The following is a 27,717-nucleotide window of genomic DNA, read 5'->3' on the forward strand; positions in this document are numbered from 1 at the left end:
AGCAGGATCTCCTCCATGTGCCCCAGGGACTGGGCAGGCTCAGTCCCAGTGGCAGCACTGAGAGCTGGGCTGGGAATGGCTCTGGTTGTCGGGAAGACTTCCTAAATGAAGAGAGGTCTCCTGAAGGAGGTGAGGGCCTTCCTGTCCCTGTCAGGTCCCCACGGTGGCAGGGCAGCCGGGCCATAGCCCCTGCCTGTGGCACATCATGCTCCAGGAGATTTCCGATCTTCAGGGAGGGCTGCAGTTCCCAGAGGGTGTCCAGTTCCTGAGCAGGGCCTGGCTGAAGCCGTCTGTGTTCAGCCTGGGCATGGAGGATGCAGGAAAAGAGAAGAAGGTGTTAGAGCCTGTGGGGAGGGAGGTGCTGAAGCAGCCGGGATGCCGCTGTGTCCCTGCCTGTCCCACAGCCTCTGCTCCGCAGCTCAGGAATGCCGGGCATGGAAGGGGCCGTGGCAGGGCCCTCATCCCAGGCTCTGCAGCGGGCAGGCGGGATGCCGGAGCTGCTGGCAGAGCTGCAGGACACCGTGGGCTCCCAGCTCGTTGTCACTCAGGCCCAGGCCGGTGAGACGGGGCCCCTGCAGCAGCTGCGTGGCCAGGGCTGGGCAGCAGGCAGCCCACAGCCGGCAGCTCCCCAGCCTGCGGGAGCCAGGGGAACAGGGAAGGAGGGCTTTGGCCCCTGCTGGCTGAGCTGCTGCAGGCGGGAAGGAGAAAGCTGTGGCCAGGAAGGAGGGAGCACTGGCCCATCTCTCAGCCCCTTTACCGCAGTGTCTGTAGCGGGCAGGCACAGTGCTGGAGGCCCTGACACAGCAGCTCCCCACCGGCATCACGCAGCCCCTCGGGGAAGGACAAATCCAGCTCCTCCAGGCACCTGTTGGTGCTCAAGGTCCTCGCAGCAGGTGCTGGGGATGAGGAAATACCGCAGCCTGATGGGAACCCCTGGGAAAGACCCTCAGAGCCTCCTGAGTGCCCTGATTGCCCTCCCAGCATGGTGGATGTCCGCACCCTAGTGCCATAACCTTGGAGCTCCTTGGGCTGGAAGAGTGGGACAGAGGCACGGTGCCACCCCACGGGGTCCCTTTGGGTCACCTCCCCAGCTCCCGGGTCGGAGATGCCCGAGGGATGCCGGGGGTGCTCACCGCAGGATGCGCAGGCGGCAGCCCGGAGTCCGCAGCCCCTGACAGAGGAGGGGCACGCCGCTGTCACCACGGGAGCTGTCACCCAGCCCCACACGGGCCAGGCCAGGGTGCTCCGCCAGCAGCGCTGCCAGCTCCGCGCAGCAGCTCTGGGACAGCCGGCTCCACTGCAGCCTGTGGGAGAGCACGGAGAACGGGGGCTGAGCACAGCTCACCTGTCCTGGCTGCTCCCCTGCCGCCAAACCCCAGGGACAGCACTCACCTTCGGCTCAACAGGGCCTTGCCGCTGTCCCCAGGGAGCAGCGGGGCAGCACCAACCCACTCACCCGGTGCACCGTGGTTTGGGGGCCCCAGCCAGAGCCCAGATCCCAGCCCTGGTTTGGGCTGCACACGCATCTCTCACCGGAGCACCTGCAGGGCCCTGTCCCGGTGCCGCAGAGCCCGGCAGAGCAGGTGGATGGGGCGGGGCAGCTCCTCCCGCCGCCGCCGCACGGCGAGGCCATTGGGATGTGCTCCGGCTCCCGAGATTCCAGAGCTGCAGGGGAACAGAGACCCTGGGGCACGTGCAGCCCTCGGCGGTGCTGGGAGCTCCCGGCTCCGACACCGGCACACAGCCCAGAGCAGAGCCTCCAGAGCACGGGAGGGCTCCTCCGGAGGGACCTTGGTGGTTTTGGAGATGTGAAGGGCCTCGAGCATTGCTGCTGGGACCAGCTGGGAGACTGATGTGAGGTGAATCACAGGGTGCACTCAATATTCCAGCACCAGGGATTTCCCTTGGTGAGGGAGAAGGGGGATGGGAAGCCAGAGTGACAGCTGGGCACAGGTGGGTCTGGCCAGGTGGAGCCATGAAGCTCCATCACCATCAATCCCACAGTGGGCAGTGGATGGAGGAGCCCATGTGTTCTGTATTGTCCCCAGGAGTATGTTAATCCTCTGTGGAGGAATCAACACCCAGGGAAAGGCCAAGCTGGTGTTCAGGAGGGAGGAGCTGAATCATCCTTTGGGGCAGAGCAAGAGAAATCTTTCCTCTTTTGGGTCTTTCAAGTGAGGAGGAGCTGCGCTTACCAGGGCTCTGACTTGGCATCCAGCTCTGCCTGAGGATCCTGCCCGTGGATGGAGCATCCCTGGAGGATGACACAGCCTGGCCCAGCCCAGTGCTGGATGCCAAAGGAAAGAGCCATCTGGTCGTACAGGGTCAGCTTGGGTGTCTCACAGGTGCAGGTCAGTGAAATGACCCAATGCAAGTGGGTGTGCAAAGCTCTTCTCGTTGGTCTTGAAGAAGAAGAGCAAAGTGTCCATCTCTGAAACCTTCAGTGCTTGGCCAGGGTGGGAGAGGCCTCCGTGCCTCCCCTGAATGCACTGCAGCAGCTCTTCCCTGTCTCGTGGGGAATTCTGCACCCAGTGGTTTTCTCCGTGTACTCTATGACTTTCTGGCTGACCAGACCAAAGAGGAATCTCACTGTGACATTCAAATCCTGTCTGGACTTGTTGCAGATTTCTAAGAATTGGTTTACATTCTTCTTAAGCCTCCCCAAGCTGCTGACCCTTTCCCCATCATCCTCCACAGCATAAAACATTGCTGCAAGAAACTCCTGGAGGTGCAGGTGAGTGAAGGCATAGACACTGCCACGGTCTTCTCCTTCCCCTGGCATCCATTCCCTGAGGAAGAAGGGGAGAAGACCTGGCTGGTCCAAGCCACAGTCCTTGATTTCCTTCTCCTCAAAGAGGACCTTGTGCTTCCACATACACTCGGTGTCCTGGGCTGTAGTTTAGAATGTATTCTATCACCATCTTCAGTTAATGGCCCATCAATGCCTTTTGCATGACTCAGAGATAACTCCCTCTGGTAGTTATCTCTCTCTCTCTAATGGGCCATCAAGGCTCTCTTCCATGACTCGGTCATCCCATTGTGAGATGCTCCTCCCATGGGGAAAGAGCCAAGTATTCTCAGCTGGATATAAACTGGGATTTGGGACAGTAGAAGCAGCCCTCACCCACTGGATTCCCAGAGCACCGGAGATACCAGACTGTGAAAAATGAGATTCACTTTTTAGATTTTAGGAAAGAGGTTTAATAAAAGATAAGAAAATTAGGAGATAAGGAAAAAAAAGCAAAGTACGGCCGGCCAGGTGACTTGGCACTCAGCCAAGTCCACAAGCTGCTCTTTCACAGGCTTTCTTTAAATACCCTTTTTATTGTATCAGTCTGTTGAAGATTCATTTTTTTCTATAAACTAGTTTCCATATTCCAGGAACTATTTTGCGTGGCTCCTCCTTGGGTCCGCCTTTTTAGAGCATGCGTGTTTCTTGGCTGTGTCTTCATTATCACCTCCAGCTTGGGCCTTGGTCCGTGCTTTCTTCAGATGGTAGATGCTGATAGTCGGGGTATCAATAGCAGGGTCTTCTTTGCATGGTCACTGGATGTTATCCCAGCCAAACAGACAGTTTAAGCATACGATATCACTACTACCACTATGTCTAATTTTCTTTACTAACAGCAGAAATAAAAAAACTTATATTCTTACCACAAAGTTATTAATCATAGAGCACACATCTTGCAAAAAGCCAACTTTATAATAGGTATTTATAACACAGACCTTTCTACAAGATTTCTATTTCAGGAAGACCACCTCGTCTGGACTGTTTCCATCACCCTGATCAGGCTGTATTCTGACTCTGTCAGTGGTTTTTCTTTTTGTATTTATTTTATTTTATTTTATTCTATTTTATTTTCCTTTTCTTCTCACTAAATTTTATTTCTGACTTAGAGCCTCTTACTTGGTTTGTTTTCAAAACCACAACACTTGGCAGCCCAGGAGCAAAGGTGCAGTAGGAACTGCTGCAGGACCTGGGCGTTGTCCCTGTGCTTCAGTGATTGGGAGAGGTAGAACATCATCATCTCCGTGCTGGCTTTGGAGCACTCCAGGAGGCTTCTGTTCCCCCAAAGCTCTTGTTCAAGGATGGTGCAGATGGTCCAGCTCATGATAGGAATGACACATAAGCTATAGAGGTTCTCGTTGCCTCTGGCAAACCTGAAGGCCACGTCAGCTTGGCTGGGGTTCTCAAAGTACCTGTGGAAATACTTTTCCCTCCTGGCTGCCGAAATTCCCAGTATCTCCAGGTAACATTCACCCTTCAGGCACCACCTCAGGCTTCCTAGAGCCTTGGCCTCATGGTGATGAGCAAAGAGGCTTTGGGGAGCACTGTCTTCTTCAACCAACTCATCAGGGTGAGCTCCAGTGGCTTCACCTCCCTGGGGTCAGAGCTCAGCTCAGCCTTGGGCTGAACCAAGGAAAAGCCCAGGGCCTGGAAGCCATCCAAAATGAAGAGGATCCTCTTGTGGTCCTCCAGGATCTTCCCAGCCGGCACTCGCAGGCCAGGACAGCACTGTGAAACCAGGTCTGCCTCGCTGGCTTCCCTGGGAAGGACTATGGCTTTGTGTTGGAACCCTGGATTTTGGAAATCTCAGGCTTTCTGGGCTGACGGGTGCTGACCCTCAGGCAGACACTGCATTTGACTTGAGGCCTTGGAATGAGCCTCTGCGATTTGTGACAGCACTGGGGCTGTGTGTGTGTAGTTGGAATGGTGTGTGATCTCACAGGGTGAAAACTTTAGTTTGGGCTTTTGGTATATAGTGGTGTGTGGGGGCCAAGACAGAAGATTCAGGGTGTTGTCTGGTTCTTTTTCTTCATCACCTTCTTCCTTCTTCTAGGGTTTGGGTGATTTTTTCTACTTGGGTGAAAGATTGTGTGCATTGTGGAACTTTGAATGGTCATTATTGGGTGAAAAGCATCAATAATATAGGTGTCACTTTGGTATTGGGCAATTATCTCTTAAATAGCCTAGTTAAAAGTTAGAAGGTCTGCATTTTGTCTCGTTTCTTTAAGTGGCAAGTTGGAGCTCACGCTTCATGAGACGGTAAATACCGTACATAGATAAGATGTAATAAACAACCACGACCCAACTCGACTCTACGTTTCCCCTGTCTTTCATCCTGACCTCAGCTGAGATAAAGCAGGCAGAGCTGTAACAGCTTTGCAGAAGACAAGGACAGTCAGTGCAGGAGACAAAGTTAAACTGGGTGTGGAGTGTCCCTTCTCCCGACTCCAGCATCACCTTCCTGACCATGGTTGTCTTCCCCATCCCCGGGCCCCCACCAGCACCACGCCCTGCGGGGTTTGCCTGTCTCTGCCAGGTTCAAACAGCGCCGTGGTGCTGGCAGTGGCTGCTCCGCTGCCGGGCTGCCACATCCCTGGCCGGTTCCCAGGGCTCCCTCCTTGGCTCCATGCTTGCTCCCAGGCTCCCTGGAGATGGTCAGGGTGCTGAAGCGGCTGTGGAAGGATGGGCTCTCCCTGGGACAGCTGCCCAGCTCCCTGTGCTGGCGGGACTCCCGCACCATGTGCTCTCTGCTGTCCTGCCTGTGCTCTGTGCCCACGAGGAGCAGGGTCAGGCCCCAGCCCAGACAAATTCCCCTCCAGCCCAGCCATGCTCCTGACACACCAGCAGCCACTTGTTTCAATTCTCAGTGCTTTCCTAGGTCTGCCTGGGCCACTAAGGACACCATTTGTGAGCATTTGGGGACTCTTTGGTCACTTGGGTGTTCTTCTTCTGGCTCCTGATCCTGATCTATCCACTCTTCTTTCATCATGCTCATGCCCCTGGAGCAAATGCACGTTCCCAGGGTTACCTGCAGCCTCTGACTCATGCTCCAGGAGACAAAGGCGCTGTCTCTGGGCTCCAGAGCACAGATCTCCACAGGGACATCCTTAATCCCCATCCCAAGAGGAAAGAAAGAATGTGCCCAGCTGGCTGCTGGAAAGTGCAGAGAGCACTGGGTGAGCTTTAAGGTCACTTCCAACCCAAACCACTCTGTGATTGTAAACGGTGCATTTATGGAGGCATTACAAGGCCACGTAATTGACTGCAGGGATGAGCTGGCTGGACAGAGCTGGTGAGGCTGACCTCAGCACAGCTTCAACCTGGAGTGCCCAGGACTGAACTCAGAGCTCAGGGTCATTCCAGCCGGTGAGGAGGCTCCAGGTGAGGCTGCTTAGCATTCCAGGGTACTAATAGTACCCCAGGGGGAGCAGGAGTTTTACTGCAAGGACTTCCTGCTGCCAGGGTAACCCACCCTGGCTGCTGCAGCAAGTTATTCCACTGTGAAAAACATCCTTCATCCTGGTTGTCCTGCGAGTCTCAGGTGAGAAAAAATGGTGCTGCCCAAACAGCCGTACGGTTTTGCTGCTGTGTGGCCTTTTCCCCCCTTCTCCAGCCGTGGGTGGATTGTAGCTGGGGCTCTAGGAAAGGAGAGAGGCTCCTTTAGGATCTTTACATGCTCAGGGATAAAAGGGGTGTGAGCCTGTACTGTGATCTGCTCTCCTGGTTTGCCTCTTCCGGTTTATGAACAGGGCACCTGTGTCTGGATTAGGAGGGGGTAACCCTCTTGATGGTTTAATTTTCTGTGATGATTGTCTTTCCATGATGGAAAAAAATAAAAGCTTTAGGATAATGTGTGTAGCAAAGCTGCCTGTGAGGGGTACTGGGAAAGGAGAAAACGATGTTTTAAGGCACATTGGGAGTTTAAGGACTCTTTATGGACTCCTTATTTCCCTGCTCAGAGGAGGACATCACACTGTCCCTCTTGTTTGCAGGATGTCAAATAAATCTGGGGATAATGGTTTCTCTCTGAAGGAAATGGTCTCAAGTTGTGCCAGGGGAGATTTAGACTGAATATTGGGGAAAATACCTTCACTGAAAGGGTTGTCCAGTCCTGGCACAGCTGCCCAGGGCAGCAGTGAAATTCCCATCCCCGGAGGGATTTAAAAGCCACATGGTTGTGCAATCTGGGGACACGGGGCAATGACGGCCTTGGGCAGTGCTGGGGAACGTTTGGTCTTGATAATCTCAGAGAGCTTTCCCAACCTGAACAATTCCATGATTCTCTGTTCCTTCACAAGGGTGCTGCTGCCACCAACATTCCCCTGTGGGTTTTGCAGGGGGGAGCTCCCCAGGAGCCAGGGCTGTCCTTATCCCTGCTAATTCCTCCTGGGAGGTGCTGTGAGCCGAGAGGGAGGGGGCAAATGTAGCAGCACTGTTTCTAAAGGTTTCCCACTCCCTCTGACCTTGAAAAAGCCATTTTCACCTTGCTGTGTCTCAGCCAAGGTTGCTGCTTACTGTGCCTGCGCTGGGTTAGGGGGGATGGGGAGACAGGGGAAGTTTATTGTTTTTACAGCTTTTCCTTTGCTTCCCTTTTTCCTACCTCAGTTAAAAAAAAAAAAAAAAAAAAAAAGTTTACATTCAGAATTTAAATATAACGGTGAATTCCGTTCGGAGGCATGTGAAAGCATCACGTGGGGCTGTTTATCTCCTAAGGCAGAGGTAGAGTCTGTGAACGTAAGGAAACCACTGCCGGAACCCCTGCCCTCAGCTCCTCCAGGCTCTGGGGACAAGACCCGGTGATTCCCACTTGCAGGAGGCTCCTTCCCTCCTCCTGCCACCTTGAGGATATTCCTGCCTGATACAGAAGTAGCAAAGAGATATTGCTAGGGAAGCGGCTACATTAAACTGGATTTTCAGCAGTTTTGCAGGAATTCATCCCCTCTTCTGCTTTCAGGAGATCAGCAGATTTGAGGGGTGTTAGGAAGGGGAAGCAGCTGTTTGGAGCCATGGAAAGGTCCTGGCTGTGCCTGGCACAAATCTCTGAAAGAGCAGGGAGTGCTGCAGTGCTGGGTGCAGGACCAGACAGGGAAGAGAGGGAACATCAGCATCAGCCACAGCTAATCCCGTCCGTGCCAGCCTGTCTGAGCTGAGCCAGCTCCTGGAGCCAAGGACTACAGAAGGAATAACCTTGCTCATCCCTGCCCCGAGGGGGTGTGGGAAGCTGCATCCCAAAGCACAGCCTGTCCTGGGAGATTTGGGTTTTTTCATCCAGCCCCTCACTCTGCAGCTCTCCTCAAACACAGGCAGGATTTTTCTTTGCAACGGGATTTAAGCAACCTGAATATTTTTTAGACATGACATGCAGCTGGCTGGGCACTGGTGGCTGGTTGGTGGGTCCCAAGAACTGATGGAGGCAGATGGGCAAGTAGCACACAGCCTGATTTGCTCTGAAATAAGAGCTAAAGGAGCTCCAGACAATCCCAAACCTGCTGAGGTTTGGGATATAAGCAGGAAGTGACACAGGGATGGGAATTTGAGCCCTGTACCTGGTTGGATGGGTGAGGCTGTAACAGAGTGGAAAAAGCTCTTTGCTTTTAGCTGGTGAGAAGGAAGAGGATGAGGAGGAGGTGGCTGTGTCTGGCATGCCTGGCTGGCTGACAGTGCTCTGCAGTAGGACTGGGCTGCATGCCTGGCTCTGGTCTGGGAAGGGGTGTCAAACCCCAGCCTGCTGGGACAAGGAGCAGTCTGGGGAGAGGGAAAGCAGAGCTGACACAAAACTACACCAAGGTGCAGCATTTCAGTGTCCTCCCTGCACTGTGCAAAGCTTCTCCTTGGAAAGTCAGTTTGACATTCCTCAACTCAATGCCAGGGATCATCTCAGCTGGAAATCCCTTATCCTGGTGCAGGGAGGCTCATACGTCTTTTGCCTGTGGTCTACACAGAGGCATCTCAATTCATCAGGCTGGCCTGCTCCCAGATATTTTTCTCAGTGTGTCCCCCACACTTTGTTGCTATGTTTCATGTAATTGCTGCAAATCCAGGCAGGATTTGGAGGAGAAACAAATGGAGCAGCAGAGGGGTCAGTGCCGCAGGGACAGCCCTGAACTGCTGAGCCAGCTCAGCCCCAAATGACAGAGGATGTGGAGATGCAGCTGGGCTGCCTTTACCAGCCTCTGCGCCCCCCCCCTTGGCATCCTGCCCGTCCAGAACCAGCCCTTCCCTCTGGATTGGAGCGCCCTCTCCCCCCCTCCCTGCTCTCCATCTTCATGCAGTCTGCAGAGGTGCATTGTGGGAAACTCCCAAGTTCCCCCCCCTCCCCCCGCCTGCCTCCCTCCCTCCTCTCTGCGCAAGAGCCAGCTCCCAAGGTGTGACTCGTCCTGCCGGAGGACAGAGGTAAGGGATGCCGCTGGGATGGGGGGGCGCGGGGTGGAAGGGCCGGGGCTCCCGGCTCCCGACTCCGGGATACGCGGATGTTCTGCGCAGGGTGACAAAGCGAAATGGAGACGTGGAGCTACCTGCTCAAGGTGAGTGTCCACCTCCTCGCAGCCCCTTGGGATGGAGGCCGGGGGCTGCCATGCCGGCTGCCTCTGGAGCCGGCACCCCACAGCTTTCCCCGTAAGAGGCAAAAAGCGCTTTTTTGACCCCAAACAAGGAGCACGGTGAGGATGGCCGGCCCCGAGCGGCTCCTTTCCCGTCCCAGCTCCCATGTTTTGCTCCCTGAAGGTCAGGCAGCCACAGAAGCTGTTTCTACAAGTGCACGGGCGCTTCCTGCCCGCGGCATCCTGCTGCCTCCACACACCTGCAGCCTCCGCCGCCGCCTTTGCGGGCTGTGCCGTCCGGCCCGAGCGGAGCCCTTCCTCCTGATCCGGCCAGGAAGGAGAGGCCCTGGATGCCCAGCAGCGCTCCGGAGGCAGGACAGCACCAGGCGCGGGGAAGCGGAGCCGGCCATGTGCCGGAAACAGGGCTGCTGGGAGGGAGGAGGGGAAGCAGCATCCCGAGCTGAGCCGCTCCAGCCTTGGCAGGAGAGCTGGTGCACCTCCCTGAAGGGTTCAGAGCAGTTTTCCAGCTGCGTTCCCCCTCCCATCTGCGTGGACAGTGGGATTTGTTCGCCTTTTGCTCTGCCTGGATGGATTGAATGACTCTGTTTAATTCTGTCAGTCCTGAGGCAGGAGGGAAGCAGGAACAGCCGGCTGCCTGGTTCAGCCTTCACCTTTTCCAAGGAAAGGGGGGTGTTTTGTTGGGCAGGGAAATTCTGATATCAGTTAGGGGGTGTATCCTTTGATTTGACCCTGGCTTGTGCTGGAGAGCAGCTCACAAAGTGAAATTTGCCCCAAAAATCTCCAAAGGGAGAAAGATGCCAGAGGCAGTAGCGCCTGTTTCAAGGGAGAATGTTGCACCGAAGGAGTGGGAGAGGGGTGGATACCAGCCCAGGCCTCCTGAGTCACGGTGGGTGCTCCCAGGGAGGGAATGTCTCAGGCTCTCCAGTCTGATGTCCCTGCTCTCTGCGCATCCATGTGCATCCCTGTGATGTGTGCTTGCAGGAACCTGTTGATTTGATGCTGTTTACTTCTCTGTCCCTCTGGCGGCTTCTGGGGAGGTCCAAAGGGGGAAGGAAGAGGATTTTTAAAATTGAATCGAGGTCAGGCTGGCAAAACTTGGGCATTGGGACAAGAGGAGGAAACCTCCCCGCCGCAGCCCCGTTTTCCTGGGTGGGGCTTGGGCAGGATGCTGTCAGGAGAGGGAGGATGGACTATGCTGGATTAAGCTCCCTGCTCCATCTCAGGACTGACCTCCAAAAGTCTGACCTTCACAGGTTTGACCTTCACTGTTTTCCATCTGTCCTTTCTCAACCACGGTGGCCAACACCAACATCTAACCGTGTGATATTGTGGTAGGCTGGGGGAAGAAATCCCAATTCTCCCCTAAAAGCGTATTTTCATCCTACTGCATCCTCTGGCAGGCTGCTGGGATGCGGGGCTGGAGAACACCCTGGCGCATTGTCCCCATCCTGGATCAGGTGTCGGGGGCTGGCAGATGGGGTGGAGGGAGGGATGGAGCTCCCTGAGCAGGGTTTTCCATGCTGTAGAGGAGCTTTGGCCATCCTTCCCCAGATGCTTTCCAGCTTTCTGCTGGATAGGAGAGTGTCCTGGTGTTTCTGTACAAGGTAAGGGATGGGTTTCACCCCAGAGAGTGTGGGGAGGCTCCCTGGAAGGTCACTGCCTCATGTGGAATTGGCCCCTTGTCTGTCTGCAGTGCCTTCTTAGATTTCAGCTGCAGAGCAACAGTTTTCAGGCTGATGCCTGCAGATCCAGGGGCTGCCAGATTCCAGACCCAGCTCTGCATGTGAGGAATTGCTTCCAGAATCTTTTTGCTGACCCCAGCTGAGCCACAAAGGGGATGATGCTGCATCGGGCAGAAGGGATGAATGTAGGATGCCCATAAACTGGGGAGGGTTGTTGAATTTGCTGCTGCTTCCTGTAGTGGTTGGGGCTATTTCACTATATTTCACATATATCCCTCATCCTTTTTTGCTTGTGGATATTGAATTTGGGATACAGGACTGGGAGGAAGATGCCTTAAAAACAACATCTGTTAGAAAGGGAATCAGCCTTCTGAAGCTGGGGACTGGCTCATGGCTACTTGGGGAGCAGCACCCCAGTTTGGAAGCATCTTCCCCAAAGGCTTTTCCCAAGTGCTGGCAGGCCTGCAGTAAGGAGGAGGGTTTTGTGGTGGGAAGGAATGAGTGTCCACCATTTTCCAAGAGGCAGGGAATGTTTGCTGACCCTGTCATGTTATCCCCGAGCTGGCACAGACCCAGAGCTGAACAGAGAACCAAGACAAGCCCCGTGGCCCCAGCCAGGGTGTTGCTGGAATTGAATTTTTTGCTCTAGGAGGGCTGGAAAAACATTGTAAAGAAATGAACTGAGTGTGTTTGCAAAAGTCAAAACATGAGGAGTTGCCCAGGGCAGGGTTCAGCATGCACCCAGATCCCTGTGAGGTGTCACAGTCATGGGTTAAGGCTCCAGGATTTCCATTGCTGCGGTGTCTCCCAAAGTGTTCCCCATTATTGCTCCTCTGCTTCAATCCAGTGTCCTGACAAATAGCTGTCATGGGGAAAAAAGTCATCCTGGCTGAGAAAGCCTTTCCTTTGTGCCCTTAATTTCTGTCTTGGGATGAGGGATGCTCAGCTCTGCCAGAGAGAGGCTCAAGATGTAACACCTTATGATTTTTAAAGGGCAAAAGCTACTATTTTGCTCTGCTTCAAAGAAATGGAACTGTACAGGGGAAAAGAGAATTTAATTTTGTGTCTGATGGGGGTTGAAACTGAAGATTAAAGTGGGGTTACCACAGCAAATTGAAGTGCTCTGAACTCTGTTTTGGGGGCTTGGGGACTGTGTTGGGACCCTGAGGAGTCATGATTTCCAGCAGGGTATTTCCAACCCAGCCTCAGCAAAGTATTTCCAGATTCTGTCGAATTCTAGAAATTATTTTGCTGTAAGATGTGTCTGAAAGTGCAGCTGGGGGGGGGGGGGGGGAGGGGGGCTGGTGGCGTTTGAGGGGCCGTACCAGGTGTTCTCTTGCTGACAGCAGGCCAGGGCCATGCCTGGTGTGACTCAGTGCCCACCCCTGAGGAGTCAGTCGGAGCACGTGGCTGGAGACAAAACCTTCTCTCTCCCACGGCTTCTTGGCAGTGCCTAGTTTTTGCTGTGCATGTGGCTCTGTACAGACAGTATGTCTTACCAGGGTAGGGTGGATCTGTGTTTGGGGTTAAACCTCCCCCAGAAGAACACAGGTTCTGGCAGGAGTGTGGTGTGTCTGCAAGGCCGCCTCAATCTCTCAGAGAACAAAATGTCTGCCACATCCATCCCAGGAGCTCTTTGGGGACAGGATGTGTGTGGTTTGCAGAGGTGACGCTCAGATCTTGTCATTTGCAGAGGTTGTGGTGCAGAAAAAGACCATATATGTCCTGTTCCTTGCCTCTTGCTGGTGGGGAGACTGAAGTGCTGTGTCACCTATGTGGGCAGCGTGGCTGGGTAACCTCTGGAGGGGATGCTGGGAATGGTGTCAAACCTCTGTGCAGCTGGTGGACCAAGGTCTGCATCCCAGAGCCCTTCTCTTTGCAAATGGAGGGCCAAGTGGCCTTTGCTGGCCTAAAGGAACCTGTCCTGTTCCCACACCTCACCTTGGTGCCAGGTATAACCCAATCTCTGAGCGTGGATGCATTGCCCAGCCTAGAGAGAGGGGACGTGGCTTGGTGGCACTGGGAGTGAGAAGGGGGGTCCTGGCCACGCTCTGGGGGCTGTGGGGGTGGTGGCTGCAGGTTTTTGGTCACTGCCAGCACCAGCTGGACCAGTGAGGAGCATGTTGAGGCTCAGAGTAGCTGCAGGAATTGCCGCAGCCGTGGAGCAGAGGCTTGGCTGGCAGATCTCCCCCCGTGGCAGCGATTTGAGGCTGCTGCCACTGCTAAAATACTTCCAGCATCTGACAGTCTCCACAACAAGATTCAAAGGGCTGTTTGAGAGGGAAATGTTTAATCCAGGGACAGGGGGAGGGATGTGGGGAGTAACAAACAACAGATTGGGAAAAGGATTCATAAATATCTCATCAGAGTGAAGTGGGTCACCAGTGTTTGCTGTGACTTGGTGCTGCTGTCTCTGAGGGTTGGATTTGGGAGGGCTGGGAAGCACAGCAGGCTCCTGTACAGTCTGTCCCTGGCTGTGCAGCACTGAGGCCGTTTAGAAGCATCTGTGGCAAGTGACTCTGCTGGCGTGGGGTTTGCGTTGCATTGTGTCACGTTTGCCATGCGTTGCGTCAGGAGCTGGGGGCTGAAATAGCCTGGAAGGGAGTGAAAATCCTCCTTGCGGAGCTGCTCACAGCAGCTGAGAGAGCACAAGCTCCTTATGTAAAGCTGCTTTAATATTTATGGTAATATCAGAGGCGGTGCATTACCTCATCCATCTTCGCTGCACTTCTTGGGCATGGGGAAAGGCTTAGTCACTACTCTGCCATCCTTCTCCTGGGTGCTTGCTTGGCATCTCCCTGCCTTTAACAGGTTTGTTCCCCCAGCAGCTCAGAAAAAGGGAGAAATGCTGACTTTCCCAATTGGGAATGGGGAGTTGAAGCACTGGGAATGCTGCTCAGTTGCAGGAGGGGACTGGACACAAATCCTTCCAGCCGTGACAGATCACTCCACATGTGGCTGAGGGGACAGGCACAGATCCCTGAGGACACTTCCCAAAGGACAGGGTGGTCCAAGCTGCATTAGGGGTTAGATGAGAAGGTGGAGGAGAGTGGGATGGTGAGAGTGCTGGGAAATAAGCTCTCTCTGCTGTGCCAGAGCCACCTTTGGTGACAACTGCTATTTCCTTAGGGAGAGCAAGGGCCTGTCCTGTGCACAGGGGGATGAGTGCCTTTCTCCCAGACAGGCAGGAGTGACAAAGAAAGGAAGAGGAGATTAGAGGATCAGGGGGAGGATTTGAAGATAAGGTGTTTCCTCCCATCTCTGGCTCTTTCTGCACAGCATTGCTCCAGGTCAGATGTGGTCAGTAATTATTTCCAAGATGGATGTTTCCAACTGGAGGACACCTGGAGTCCTGGATGGACGTTTGTTGCAGGATAAATCCTGAGAGATAATCCCACTGTGTTGTTAAATCCTTCCTTGCTGCCAGTCTCAGTGTGGCAGACAAGGGCCTGATGGAAATGCTCTGCTTTTCATAACAGAGGGAAAAACCCTATGGATGAGCTTCCCACTGCACCCCAGACCCACACCCTGGAGCAACGCCTCGGTCTTGCAAAGTGACTGACTTTCCTTTCCAAATGGAAGCAGTCGGGGAGGATGAGAGGATCTGGAGCTGGGATGGGGCTGGTCCCTGCAGAGAGAAGGGGCCATCCTGATGGAGCTGTGCTGTGGCACAGCCTAGCAATGACTCATCCGCTGCGCTCGGTGCAGGATTGATGCAGCTTTCATCTGTGCACGCAGGAGACAGATGAATAGATGCGTTTGGTGATTTGCTGGGATCTGAGGCAGGAAAGGTGCCCTTCAGGGAGCCAAGGGAAGCTGTTCCCCTGCTGGCCTGTTGCTCCAGCGGAGAGCAGCTTGTTGCTTTGGGTGAGTCCGACTGCACTGACCTTGAGAGCATCCCAGGGGAGCTGTGGCGTTTGTGTGCCAATCTTTGCAGCAGCAGCAATTGGGAAGGCTTTCCTTTTCCTTTTTCTCCTTTATCATCCCAGGTTTTATTACTCCAGCTCCCTCCTCCCAGCCTGGGAAAGAGCTGGTTAGCTGCTGGCAATGAGAACCTTCCTGAAAGGTTTAACTGATTGTTAAACAGAAATAGCATGAAGCAGGGAAAAGGGAGGGAATGAAGCCTGTCTCCCACAAAATCTTATTCCCAAATGCTGCTGCCTGTGTAGGAGGCAGAGAGGGAGCTGGAAGGGGGAGGAATGGGTAGACAGGCAGAGACAGCAGCTGACAAGAGAGAAGGGAGGCATAAAAAGATGTGAGGAGCTATAAAGAAGAAAGCAAAGGTAGGAAAATATGTCATTAGGGAAAGACTTGGTGTGATGGAATGAGGAAAGAGGAGGAGACAAAGGAATGGCGGGAACCCTCATGTGCAGGCTTAGTTTTTAGAAATGAGAAAAGCACCTCTTTCTTCAGTCCAGGGGAGACAGAGGTGCTTAAAGATGAGCCCATGGTCATGCCCTTGAAAGTACAGAACGGAGAGGAGAGATGATTCCCCAGGTAGGGAGCTAAGAGCACATAGAAGAGGGTTAAGTACTGGGATAGAAGGAGACGTGCTTCTAAGGGTACCCAGGAGCTGGAGGATTAGGTGGAGCCAGGCCAGAGGATCTGGAGAGGTGCTGGGTGATTCTGTGGCTACTTGCAGTGATGGAAACCCACAGACAGAAGCCTTTTTATGTGGGCACTTAAGAACTGCTGATATTGATTTTTGGCTTAGTTTGATTTCTACATCTTTTAAAACCTTTTCTAAGCTGCATGAGGGGTTTGTGTTGCTTTTACTGGAAATGCATCTAGAATCAGGAAATTCTGTTTGTGGCAGTGCAGGGCATGGTGGCAGGACAAAGCTCCATGGCCCAGCGTGGGCTCCAAGCAAAACCAGCTTTCCTGCCCCCAGGAATCTGGATCATTGAGGGATGTGGATAAACCTTGAGGTGCCTGGGCAGTGCAGGGTCCCCATTTCTAAGCAAAAAGGTGAGAGGTGCCCTCTCTAATGTACCTCATCATCTCCATAGGCTGCACATGGTTTTCCTAGGGAAAGAGCAGAAGTTTAATGCTTGGTCCATATGCTGTAACCACACGAATATCAGAGTGTGTGAGTGGCCCAGTTAATTGATATCAAAGCGACAAAGAAGGTAAATTTATATTTATGCCACGATTAATCTGACTCTCCCTGCTTTAAACTCTGAGCCCACTTCAGTTGTGGGTTCCACTTATTTCTTCATGTACAACAATCTCTCATTTTACCAGATTGAAAAAGAAAAAAAAAAAAAAGAAAGAAAAAAAAAAAAAAGAAAGAAAAAGATAAATTGGTCTTAAACTGGAGGTGCAAAGTCCTGGGAATGACTGTGTGCAGCCTCAACCCTGGATTTATGTAGGACTTGTGTGACAGAGCAATATGGATGCTCTCTGGAGGCATAAGAAAAGGTGAGGCAGGTGATATCTATAAATATTACAGAATGAGCACTTAGAGGAAAATATTCTTGCACTTGGCCAGGCCCTTGTTTCCCTCCCAAGCCACAGTGAGGTCTGAAGCTGGGTGAACATCCGGGGTGGTGTTTGTGTGGTTTAGGATGCACAAGTGTCTGATACACACTTAGCAAACTGTGAGAGAGGCACAGTTTGGGCTTTCCAAAAGGGTTTAGTATCCCAAACTAGGGAATGCAAGTGCTGTCCAGCTGCAGTCAATGAGAAATATGGGGTTTTATGGTCACCAAGCCTAGTGCAGTGAGGAGTTGGACTGGAAGATTCTTGTGGGTCCCTTCCAATTTAGGATATTCTGTGACAGCCATGGAATTCCATGATTTTGGTGCTGCAGTTCCCTCAGTCTGCCTCAGCTGACTGGCTCTGGAGCAGCTGGTGGCCACCAAGCAATGGCAGCAAGGGAATGAGCAGGAGAGAGGGAGGTGTTTCCATCTTACACTTAGGAGCCAGAAGGTGTAGCTCAGCTTTGCTCTAGTCCCAAACCTATAATTTCTGTGAGATTTCCTCCATTCCTGCCTAAATGGAGATGAAAGCCCCACATTTTTCAGCCTCTTTTCCAGAAGAGGCAGCAGCACAGATCATTGCTGCAGTCCTGGGACTTTGTTCCTGTCATTAGAGGAGTGATCTGCCCTCTGAGCCGCTGTGGAAGGAACCTTTGCCGGCTGAGGGTTTTGAGGAGCCTCTTCGGCTCTCGATCCAGACAATGAGCTCTGATTTCACTTAGCAGGCAGAAAGCTCCCGGCAGGCTCCTGGCAGCCCTGAAGGTCAGCAGGGAGCCAGCAAAGCCGACAGCTCGGATCCAGCGCTGCCTCCTGGTTACTCTTTATTTCCCAAGCTCAGAGCTGATGTGGTGCTGAACTGCCAGAGCCTGCTGGCAAAATGCCCAGTGCATTGTCCTCTCCTCCCATCACATGGAAGTGCAGCCACAGGAGCTCCATCCTCAGTTTACCCTGTCCTGCTAGGTTTGTGGGGTGAGGTTGTTGTGCTGGTTTTACATCCCCTCAAAGCCCATTTTGTCCCTTTGCTGAAATCCCGTGGTGCAGCTGTGCTGTTCACCACTTCCACCAGTTCCCTGGGGAAGATGAGCCCCAGCTCATCACCAGCATCCTGTTTGGCTCCATGGGCAAGTCCAGCAAACCCTGAAAGGAGGGAACAGGAGTGAGATGTCTCTATCACCAAGAGATCCAGCTCTGCAGTAAATCCATGCAGTCAATTCTCTGTTTTGCACCAGCTGAGGATCTGGCGCTTCGTTTTGCTGTTGCTCCACCAAAATTCTGGCAGGAATAATCCTTTTATCCCTGATACCTATGAGGAACTAATCATGGTTTTCCTGCAGTACCCATCTGGAGAGAGAATATCACACAAGATCACATATTAACCACATGCCAAATGGACCTTGGGCTAGTGCTGCAAAAGGAAGGGTGGAGGGGAGACAGGCAGGGAGGATCTATCCATCTGCTTTCCCACAGAGCAAAGTGTCCTCTCCTTACCTAGAAGGAATTGAAAGGGTGAGCAAAGGCAAAGTAAGGTTTATATGGTTGGATGGTCGGATGTGAGTTTGTCATCACTGACAAATGGCCTTTCACACACAGTCAGGATGGACTTGGACTATGGATGCCCAGATGTGGCAGCCATAGATGACAATCGGTCCAACTTGTTTGGTGTTCCTGTTTGATATTAGGAAAAATCCTTCCCTGTGAGGTTGTTGAGGCCCTGGCACACATTGACCAGAGAAGCTGTGGTGGCTGCCCCACCCCTGGAAGTGTCCAAGGCCAGGCTGTACAGGGCTTGGAGCCCTCTGATACGGTAGAAGGTGTTCCTGCCCGTGGCATGATCAAGGTGAGCTTTAACGCCCATTCCATCCCAGGCCATTCTCTGGTTCTGTGATTGTTACAGGCACAAAGCTTCTAGTAAATGCTTTGAATAGAGTTCACAGTTCTGAAAGAAGGAGCCAACAGTTTTCCAGTCTTCCTTTCTGTCCCCCTCTGTCACCTGCAGTCAGAGCAACACTGGCTTGCTCTGCCCTGTCACTCACGTCTCCCTGCTCTGCTTCCCCCTCCAGGTGCTGTACCATGCCCAGATAGGACATTGCCACCATAACAAGCATCCCTGAGAAAACCATTCCTGGCCTTGAGCTCCTCTGCTTCCTGCAGCAGCTAGACAAGAGAGAAGAGCTGGGATAGCCCCGTGTATCCAGTAGCTGCCCACAGCATCCCTAGGATGGATTCCAAAGGCAACGTCCGAAGCGGAAACAAACCTGACGCCAAGGCCGCCAGCTCCGGGAAGCCGGAAAAACCCAACCCTGGGCCTGCCACGAATGCAGACAAGAAGGAGGCCCCCAAAGAGCAGCCTGCTCCTGCCACGGCCACCAAGAAGGCGGGCAGCGACACCACCATTGCCAACAACCACAGCAACCTGAAACCCAGCCCCGCTGCCACGGAGACGCAGGAGGCCAGCGGCCAGTCCCCTGACTCTGACCACAAGGGAAACAGCTCCGAGGAGTCACCGGGCAGCTTCTTCGACAACATGAAGCCCTTGATCATCGTCGGAGGAGTGGCGGTGGCTGCGCTGGCTGTGATTGTGGGAGTGGCATTCCTAGCCCGGAAAAAATGAAGACCGAGACGGGGTGGGGATGAGAAACCCAGCCCAGCTGTACAGCTCCTTTTGAGACAAATGCATGCAGAGAAATTCTATACATAGCTATATATATAGAGAGCGAGCTAGATAGGTCAACAACAAACACCAACTGCAACTCCAGGGTCTTGTTCAGGACAACTGTGCCAGTCTGACCCGCTGTGGGTAACTCCATGCACTCAGTGTGTTCTTTCATGTAATATATCTTGGCTTATACCACTGTGTATAGATTACAGCTTCTCCTCATCGGTGTAAATGACGGTGTCCCCTCCCCTCCCCTGCTGTCCTCCCTGGGAACTAACCTCCCCCACCCCAACCCTTGCAGTCCCGTTTTCAAGTCCAAAGTGTTCTACGTCCCATTTGGAGTCCCAGTTTGTGTTTTGGTTTCTGTTTGGTTCTCTTTTAACTTGGGCTGTGGTAAAGAAGATGGAAGGGGAGTGCTAAGGCCTGGCTTGGCTGTGATGCTGGGCTGGGGGTGTTTTTCCAGCCTCCCTGAGACAAGGGAAGTGCAAGGGCACTGGCAGGGAAGAGGCAGCTCCCTGACCCAACAGCCACGGGCGATCCCTAATCAGTGTCTGTGTATCTGCCACTCATCATCCCACCTTGGAACACTCGCCTGGGAAGTGCTCCGGAGGAGCCAGGGCGGCTGCAGCGTGGCAGAGCCGAGTGTGAGCCTGGGGCGTTACATCAGGTCACTTCTCCTGGCTGAGCTGCCAGTGGGACAGTGACCAGAGGGGCTGTGCTGTGGCCCAGAGAAGTCCCATTGCAGCCTTCAGGATCCCAGAGCTCGCCAGGGTCACGTGGGCAGCGTTTGGGATAGAGAGACTTTGTTTTGGATCTAGTATTTCCTAAAGTTAGGCTGGGCTTTGCAGGGTGCTGTGGTCTCATCTCAGTCCAAGTTCCCTCGGGGTTGGCTGGACTATTTGTGTTCATTTTTTCTGGGCTTTGGATAAGGCCTTTCACTGGATTTTTTTTCCCCCACTGAAGGCTGTGGTCTCTCAGCACATGGGAAGACAGGAAAAGGGGGAGACATGAGCTGGTGTTAGGGGCAGAGAGGACCTGGGACCCCATGAGAGTAACACTGATCTACCTGCTTTGTACCAGGGAAACCCCTTTCAAGGGCACTGGAGTCTGTCCTGGGTGGATTTCTTACCTCCCTCTTGTGACAGTAGTAGCAGGCATTTGTAACTCGTCCACACTTTGGAAATGGAAACAAATTCCCAGTCCTCGGGAGCTGCCTTATTTCATGGGTGAGTACCTTGGCTCTAATGCCAGACCTTGTGAGGGGGAGGAGAGAGGGTGTTTAGTGCTTTGGCCGATGCTCAGCACTAAACAGCAAGAGGTGAGGAGATCTGCCTCTGAAAGCTTCCATTAGGCTTCTCTTGGCTGCTGCAAAACAGAGTTTTATAAAAACCCCTTACATTTTGGGTTTCATTTGGGTCAGAGATTAGATGAGGTCCAATAGGAGCTCAGCAGTGGCCACAGCCCATGGGCAGGGGCAGGAGTGACAATTAGAAAGAGGCAGTGACACAGTGGGATGAGTTCTGTTACAGAGCCTGTTGTGCACCTTTAACTGAGATGGATGGAGGGATGAATTCAGGGGCTGCAGGAATAGAGGGAGGTGTGCATTCCTCAGGTGTTGCCTATGAAGTGTCTGCCTATGGCACATGGGACGGTGAGGGGGTACAACTTCCTGGCAATTCTTCTCTTGGCTCGTGTCTGTCTTACCTCCAAATCTGACCTGCTGAATGCACACGGTTTTGGAATGCATGGCTTCTCCTATAGTGAGCTCAGAAAATATTCCCAGAGGTGTATGGCCTCTGGGAATATCAGACACCGTGTCCTGGTGCAGTTGGATGTTGATGCCTCCACCTTTGCCAGCACAAAGATAGGAGCAGGTGTGTTGGGCTCACAGGAGTTTTGGAAAGCAGGGCTACAGCTCCAGGTAAGATCCTGGTAGCCTAAAGCACTTGGCATGAGCTGCGGATGTGTCTCCCAGCAGCAGTGTGTCACTCACAACCTGGGGAAGGGCTAGAAGCAGAAGGGTCCTCCTCTGCCCTCAGATTTCTGAAGCACAACTTTGCAGGAAAATTTTCACAGGGAGCTTTGCTTGTGTTGCTCAGAAGGAAGGGAAATCACTCACCCTGCTCTGGTTCATGTTTTGCCAAGTAGGGTTGTGATTTTCTGACAGTGACTTCTGTTTTCAAGAGATGTTTCTACTTTTCCTGTCCCCTCCCTCCCTCTCAGTTCTGGCCTAGGATTGTTTTTAGCAGTGTGTGACATTAGGCACAACATCTATCTATTCTGCCCTGACCAGCATAGATAGATTGGGGGAGGAAAGTGAAGCACCTGCTTCAGTCAAGTCTCCAGTTTTACTTTCTAAAATGTTTTTATTCCCTTGTCTTCACTTTTGGCAACAGAAGAGGGGGGAAAAACAGTTCTCAGCCAATGGCCTTAACCTTTTCTCCATCTCCAAACCCTGCCTGCCCTTAGAGCACTCGGATGCAAGGCCACCAATTTCATCCAGAAGCACCACAGAGGTGGTGATGGGGCTGCAGCTCCTCATCGGGGCACATTGTTCATTCAAGCCCTCCCAACACAGCAAACCTGGTATGTCCTGTCTGTAAGGGATTTTTGAACGTGGTCTGTCCTGTTCCCAAGGGATTTTCCACTTCCTGTGATCACCTAACAGTCTGCTGTCCAGGTTCAACACCTGGAATCCACCTCTTTGGCAGTTTGGTTTGGAAAACACCTGTCTGTGTCTGTGTCTGTGTGTGTGCCTTGGAGCACATCCTGCGTGTGTGTGTGTGTACAAACCTTTGTGTTGTATTGCTGCAGTCTGGGACGGGGAGAGAATCCAAGCTGGAGATGCCCCTTTCTTTGTTGCTTGCATTCAAACCAAGTGTCCATGATGTCTTTTCTGTGCCATTCCCACCACGCCATGCAGCTCCTGAATTCCTTTCCAGTCGTGGTTTCTCCTCAGTGCAAGGAATGTTTGGCTGGTGAAGTGCTGAGTGTGTGGTGTGCTCAGAGCCCTGAGCCCCTGCTTCCCTCCCTGGGGTAGTTGTGTGGGCTCTTTGCATTAAAAGGAGGCACTTTTAGACTACCCTGGACTGTGCTGTAGTGCTTTTCCAAGTGTGGGTCTAGTGTTGAGCTGGGCAGATCCAGCGTAGATGCCACAGTGCGCCGCAGCCCTGACTTGCAAACACCTCCTGTCCTGCCTTACTGTGCCAGGCTGTGCAGTGCTTTCGTACTGAGCCAAAAATGTCCAGCGAGCTCCAGGCCGAGGGAGCAAATCCCCCTCTCTCAGCCCCAAATCTGTCGAAGCAGAAGGCTTAAATGACTGACCTCGCTGTGCTAAATAAATAGTTGTCTTTTCTCGTACTGAGCACACGCCGTTATTTGCTTGATGTCCTTCTTTTGTGTGGTTTTTGTGGTATGAAATCCTTCCAGTGACATCTCCGTGGGGAGAGTGAATTAACACTTAAAACTAATCAGAGTCTGTGCTTGGGGTTTGAAGAGATCTAGATTGCTAGTTTACTCTTTTGATCAAGTTGATATATGAAATATTGGCAAAACTGGTTTCAGACCTTTCAGCTTACCACCAAAACTCTCAATTGAATCAGTGCACCCGATCTCAATCTCTTTTTAGGGAATCATAAATTTTAGTTGAGTATAAAGATGTCATTTTGCTGTCTTGGACAACACAGTAGAAGGTTTTTGCTGCTTCTATTTTAAGAGAGATGAAATGGATTATGCTTCTGCTTCCTCTTCCTACTGATTTAATACCCTGTAGATAAGTCCTGTTATTCCTAACAGTGCTGCAGCAGGATGAAAACAAATCTGGCAGCCAGGGGATAATGCAGCAGCATTTTTTAGGGGGGTAAGAACGCATTCCTGCAGGTGCTGCTTGCCTGGGGCTCACTTAAAGCACTCAACAGTCACTTGCCCTGGAGTGTTTCTTAGTTCCCCTGGGCTGGTTGATAAATTAAACATCCATTTGTGTCTGATGGACCGAAGTTTGAAGGTCGATCCATAGAATACTAAAAAGAAGGGGAATTTTTCCATTGGCGTCACCATGATCTGGCCTTTGAGTTCTCGTTGGCACCAGGGATATGATCACAGGTCATCATAAAATCATCTCAATTACACATTAATTTTTATATTGATACAAACCTTCCTTAGGCTGAGCGTAAGGGAAGTCTCTTCTCCAAGGCAGCCCTGCTTATACTGGCATCAGGATTTGTGTATGAACAAGAGTGCCACCAAAAACCCCCGGAGCTGGTGAGAGATGATTTTATGCCTTAAAATATTCCCCGCTTTTCCTGGAAACACTACTGGGGTTTAGAATTCAGCAGCCTTCTAACTATTCTTAGAATTGGTCGAAAATAACAGTGCTGAAGATTGGAGAGGAAAATGATTCTTTGAGAAATAAACTAAAAAAGGAAGGCAATGAAAAAATATGTTTGAAAGGTGAAATTCTTGGAATTTCAATCAGCTCCATGGAAAGCTTCAAGTCAGTGAAGATTCTGAGAGGGTGCATGGAAAAGAGCAGAGAAGTGGAGAGAAAAAGCACTATTTAATGATCTTAATAACTTTGGTAAGGACATGCTAACTTTTATATCTTCTTTTCCCTTTTTTTTTCCCTCATAAAAAGGCAAAAATGACAAGCTCTGGTGCCATGCAAATTAACCTCTACTAATTGCCTTTTCCAGATGAATTCCTGCTGGCTCTGCGCAATGTTAAAGGGTTAGAAAAATACCTGAAGTTTTCTACAACCAACTTTGCATGATTAAGGGGAATTGTCAAGACGTTAGGAGGGGCTGTGCTCTCTTTTCATGTCCTTTGCTCCGACAAGGACTGCTAATGCAGCCTTCACTTCTCTTTAGATGGATCCTCCTGGTCCATCCTTCATGCTGGAGCAGGAATGCTGATTCCTTTCCCAGGCATTGCTGTGGTGTCGTTCCCTTCACCACAAAGCTGGGAGAGGTCCATAGGGGCAGGATGGAGCATCACATCACATTGATGAGCTGGCTGCACTTCTGATGCACAGTTTGGGCACTTCCCACCATGAAGAGGAATTGGCTTTGATCTGGAGCGTAACAGTTGTGTATTCTAGTAATTTCTCACTGCAGGACGTTGGAATTGGGAATCTTTCCTGCTATTTACACTGGAGGTATTTGGTCCTTTACTCTTTTGGGGAGAAATCTGCTGATGCTGAGGATCTATTGGCACATTTTGGGTTTTACAAGTGACACTCAACTGACAGCCCCAAAAAGCCTTGAAGCCTGGGCCCCCATCCAGCAACCCTTGGGGGGGTTAATCCACTGAATAAAGTGGGTCTATGATGACTTTTTCCTCTTCTTCTTGAGACCATGAGTCCAGCCTTGTAACCTGCTTTCCTTTTAAATTCCCTAATTCCTGGGATGTCTGTTCACACCAGATCTTCATCTGCTACAAGCTGTGGGGTTCCACTGGTTTCTGATCTGATTCACTGCTTGTTCTTTCCTCCTTTGGCCACTGCACTGTATTTCCTCTCCTGTCTGTACTTTCTTCCCAGGAAGCTCTGCAGATGTGACCTCTCCATAGCCCAAGGCTGGGGCAGATTTTGGGTTGGCAAAGGCAGGTTTTGGGTGGCCCCCAAAAATACAGGCGGTGCTGGACCCCCAGACTGCGTGTCACAACAGGGAATGTGTGGAGCTTTGATCTGCCCTCCTTTGAGGGTCTAAGTCCGCAAGAGGCTGCGTGCTCATCTGCCAAAGGATTTGTAATGGATGACAAATTCCCAGGAAGGTCCTGTTCTTGTCCTTCCCTGTCAGTCAGGTGTGAGGTGTCCTGGCTGCTAGAGAGGGGCTGACGTGGTGTGAGCACACACCACACTTGGCTGCAGCCAGAGCTCCCTCAGCACTCTGGAGCACCAAACACAGAGGGGAGAAAAGAAGTTTTGAAGTTGAAGACATGTACTTCTGCTGCCCTGGAAGGATCAGCTGTTGTGGCAGGGGTGAGGGTGCAGGAAGTGCAAGGATTGTCTCATCTGAATGAGCTGGTCAGGTGTCACTGGGTGATAGACAACTGTGGGACTTCTGGGCCTCTAAAATTCATGTTTCGTTCAATTGACCATAATAGGCCTCAAAATCCTTTGAGAGATCAGAGGCTTTAGCTTTTCAAATTCATGAGTTTGGATCTACCTTGTGCTACAGCTCTGCTCCCTCCTCTGGACAGTGTGTGCTTGGATATGCAGTACTCTGGGACTTGTGCCCTCTGCTCTTTGATGCTCTTCAAATTAAATAGATTTTTTTTTCAGCCGAAAAGCATAACTTGTGTTAAAGAGGCTTTGGGCTGGCTGTTCCCGTTTCTCTTCTGGTTGTTCCTAGCTTGCAATTCTCAAACAGTTCCATCATTTTTCCATTTCTCAGCCCCAGTGCAGCATCCCAAGCATGAACGTACAGGTTCTTTCTGTCTGTGTGATGATGCTGCAGTACCAAAGCTCCCACCAGGACAAGAGGAACCTTTAATCACCTTTCCTACAGTCAAGTCCTGCATTGTATCCCTGGTTTTGCCACAGCTGCTTCAAGCAGCCTAGCTTCTGGGGCAAGATGATGAGAACAAGGGTGCCACAAAATTTTGTTTGGTTAAAAACTAACCAACCTACCAACAAGGGAATAATTTGGCTTTACTGAGTTTTGAGCAGCCCTTCATTACCCTGGTGCCTTTTCCCAGGACTGTTTCAACTGAAGCCTTTAAAAGTTGCAGTTTCACCTCCCCGGGAAACCAACTCTCTTCCAGTGGTAGGTACAGGTTGGCTATAAGTTTATGGAGGAACTAAAATTGTAGGAAGGGAACTTGAAGGTCAGATTACAGGGGATTTTTATTTTGGTTTTGGTTTGTTTGGATTCTGTTACTTTTCCAGGGACTGATCCAAAGCCCTTGGAAGTCAGTCTGAAATGCCTGCTGTTCCTTTGGAAACTTCAGGCACCTTTCCAACGACATCAGTGGGTTTTGAGTCAGCTCCTGAGTGTGTTTTCCAAATGATAGGAATTTTCTAAGTGACACCTTGATTTCTTCCCTGTACAACCAGACCTGCTTGTCACTTACACATCTTTACCTGTGTTCAACATACAGGTTTGGGGGGTTTTTTTGCTCTCAGAAATAATATGCTGCTAGACACATTTCCTGGAGGGAAATGGACACCTACCTACACACAAAGCTATCCAGCTAATTTATACCTTGTTGAATTTATAATCTTGTCTATGCTTCTATGGACACTTTGTATGGGCTGCAGCTCAAATCCTAAAATAGTCAAGAATTTTTTCCTTTCCCATATAGTATTCTATTTACTTTGACTTTGAAAACAAAAAAAGCGTATAAATGCAATAATGCAGGTAGACTAGAAATACTAGATTGAAAATTTAAAGTAGTTTAGCTTGTCCCATTGTGACTGACAGTGTTGTATGACACCCAACGCTGTACCCTGACATTTTCCAGGCTTTCTCCGTAGCTGAATCTAGTATTAGCTTTGGAAACCCATTGTGTGAGTGGTGGGTGGATGGGTCGGAATCGTGTGCTCTCTACACACTGTATGTTACTCACATCACAAGCTGTATGGCCACTCCATATGCTGTGAAATTGTAAATGATTCCCAAATACACCTGTAACTCTTACCAGGATTGTGAGAAATAAACTATATGTAGATATATATACACACACATAGAGAGACTGTATAATTCCTCCTGTGAGCATCTTCGTGTACCTGGGGGTGCGAGTGGAACCTGCTGTGCTCCCTCTGGAGTTTGGCTGGAGAAAGGTATGGCTGCCTCATCCCTGGACACGTTCAAGGCCAGGGTGGATAGGCCTTGGAGCAACCTGGGATAGTGGAAGGTGTCCCTGCCCAGGGCAAGGGTGGAATGAGGTGAGCTTTAAGTCCTCTTCCAACTCAAACCATTCTATGATTCCTGGATTCTATGTCTGTGTTTCCTGAAGGCTCAGTGTTTCCTAGGAATAGTGAGCCCACTGAGAACTGTGAGAAAAGGTGGTTCCTGCCCCAGATAAACTCCAGCCTGCCCAGGGAAAGCAGGCAGAGGACAATTATTGTTATTCCCAGATAAGAACTAAATTGAATCGTAGATTTACCCAGAGACACAGGGGAAACATTTCCAAAGATTCCCTATGCCGCAGCCTGGTCTCCAGTCTTCACCCTCAGTTCTTTGCTGCGACCTTTGCTGCTGATTTTCTGGTTTTGTTTCTAAGATGGCCTGGGAGTATCTCCCAAACAAACCATCCCCTGAGCACTGGGTGATGTCTGTGGGGTCCCTGTGCACAGATTCCCTGCAGGCTCTCAGTGGGGAGGAGGGTTTTGGCAGCACGTGTCACCGCACAGGGTTAATGTCGCATTACACCAGCTCCAATCAGGGTCCCCTCAGAAGCCTGCAGGCTTTTGGAAATTAATTTCCTAAGAACTGGGAAGAAAAATCCAATAAATTCCACAGGGTCAGGAAAAAGGGCATCCTCCAGCTGCAAAATTGTAATCAACTGAGGGCTTTGCTGCAGAAGCACAGCTGGGGACTTGAGTTTTAGT

General features: G+C 51.5%; 1 protein-coding gene and 1 pseudogene across 1 annotated transcript; one reads left to right on the forward strand and one right to left on the reverse strand.

Moving 5' to 3' along the window:
* Nucleotides 1–116: 116 nt before the first annotated feature.
* LOC136362050 (NACHT, LRR and PYD domains-containing protein 3-like) lies at nucleotides 117–5,783 on the reverse strand (annotated as a pseudogene).
* Nucleotides 5,784–9,097: 3,314 nt separating this feature from the next.
* CEND1 (cell cycle exit and neuronal differentiation 1) lies at nucleotides 9,098–19,501 on the forward strand. Its single transcript, XM_066320731.1, has 2 exons — nucleotides 9,098–9,181; nucleotides 18,571–19,501. Exon 2 carries the CDS (start codon nucleotides 18,729–18,731, stop codon nucleotides 19,119–19,121), a length of 393 nt encoding a protein of 130 aa, XP_066176828.1. The 5' UTR covers nucleotides 9,098–9,181; nucleotides 18,571–18,728; the 3' UTR covers nucleotides 19,122–19,501.
* The last annotated feature ends 8,216 nt before the right edge of the window (nucleotides 19,502–27,717 follow it).

The sequence above is a fragment of the Sylvia atricapilla genome, chromosome 6 (genome assembly GCF_009819655.1).
Source record: "Sylvia atricapilla isolate bSylAtr1 chromosome 6, bSylAtr1.pri, whole genome shotgun sequence".
Classification (NCBI taxonomy): domain Eukaryota; kingdom Metazoa; phylum Chordata; class Aves; order Passeriformes; family Sylviidae; genus Sylvia; species Sylvia atricapilla.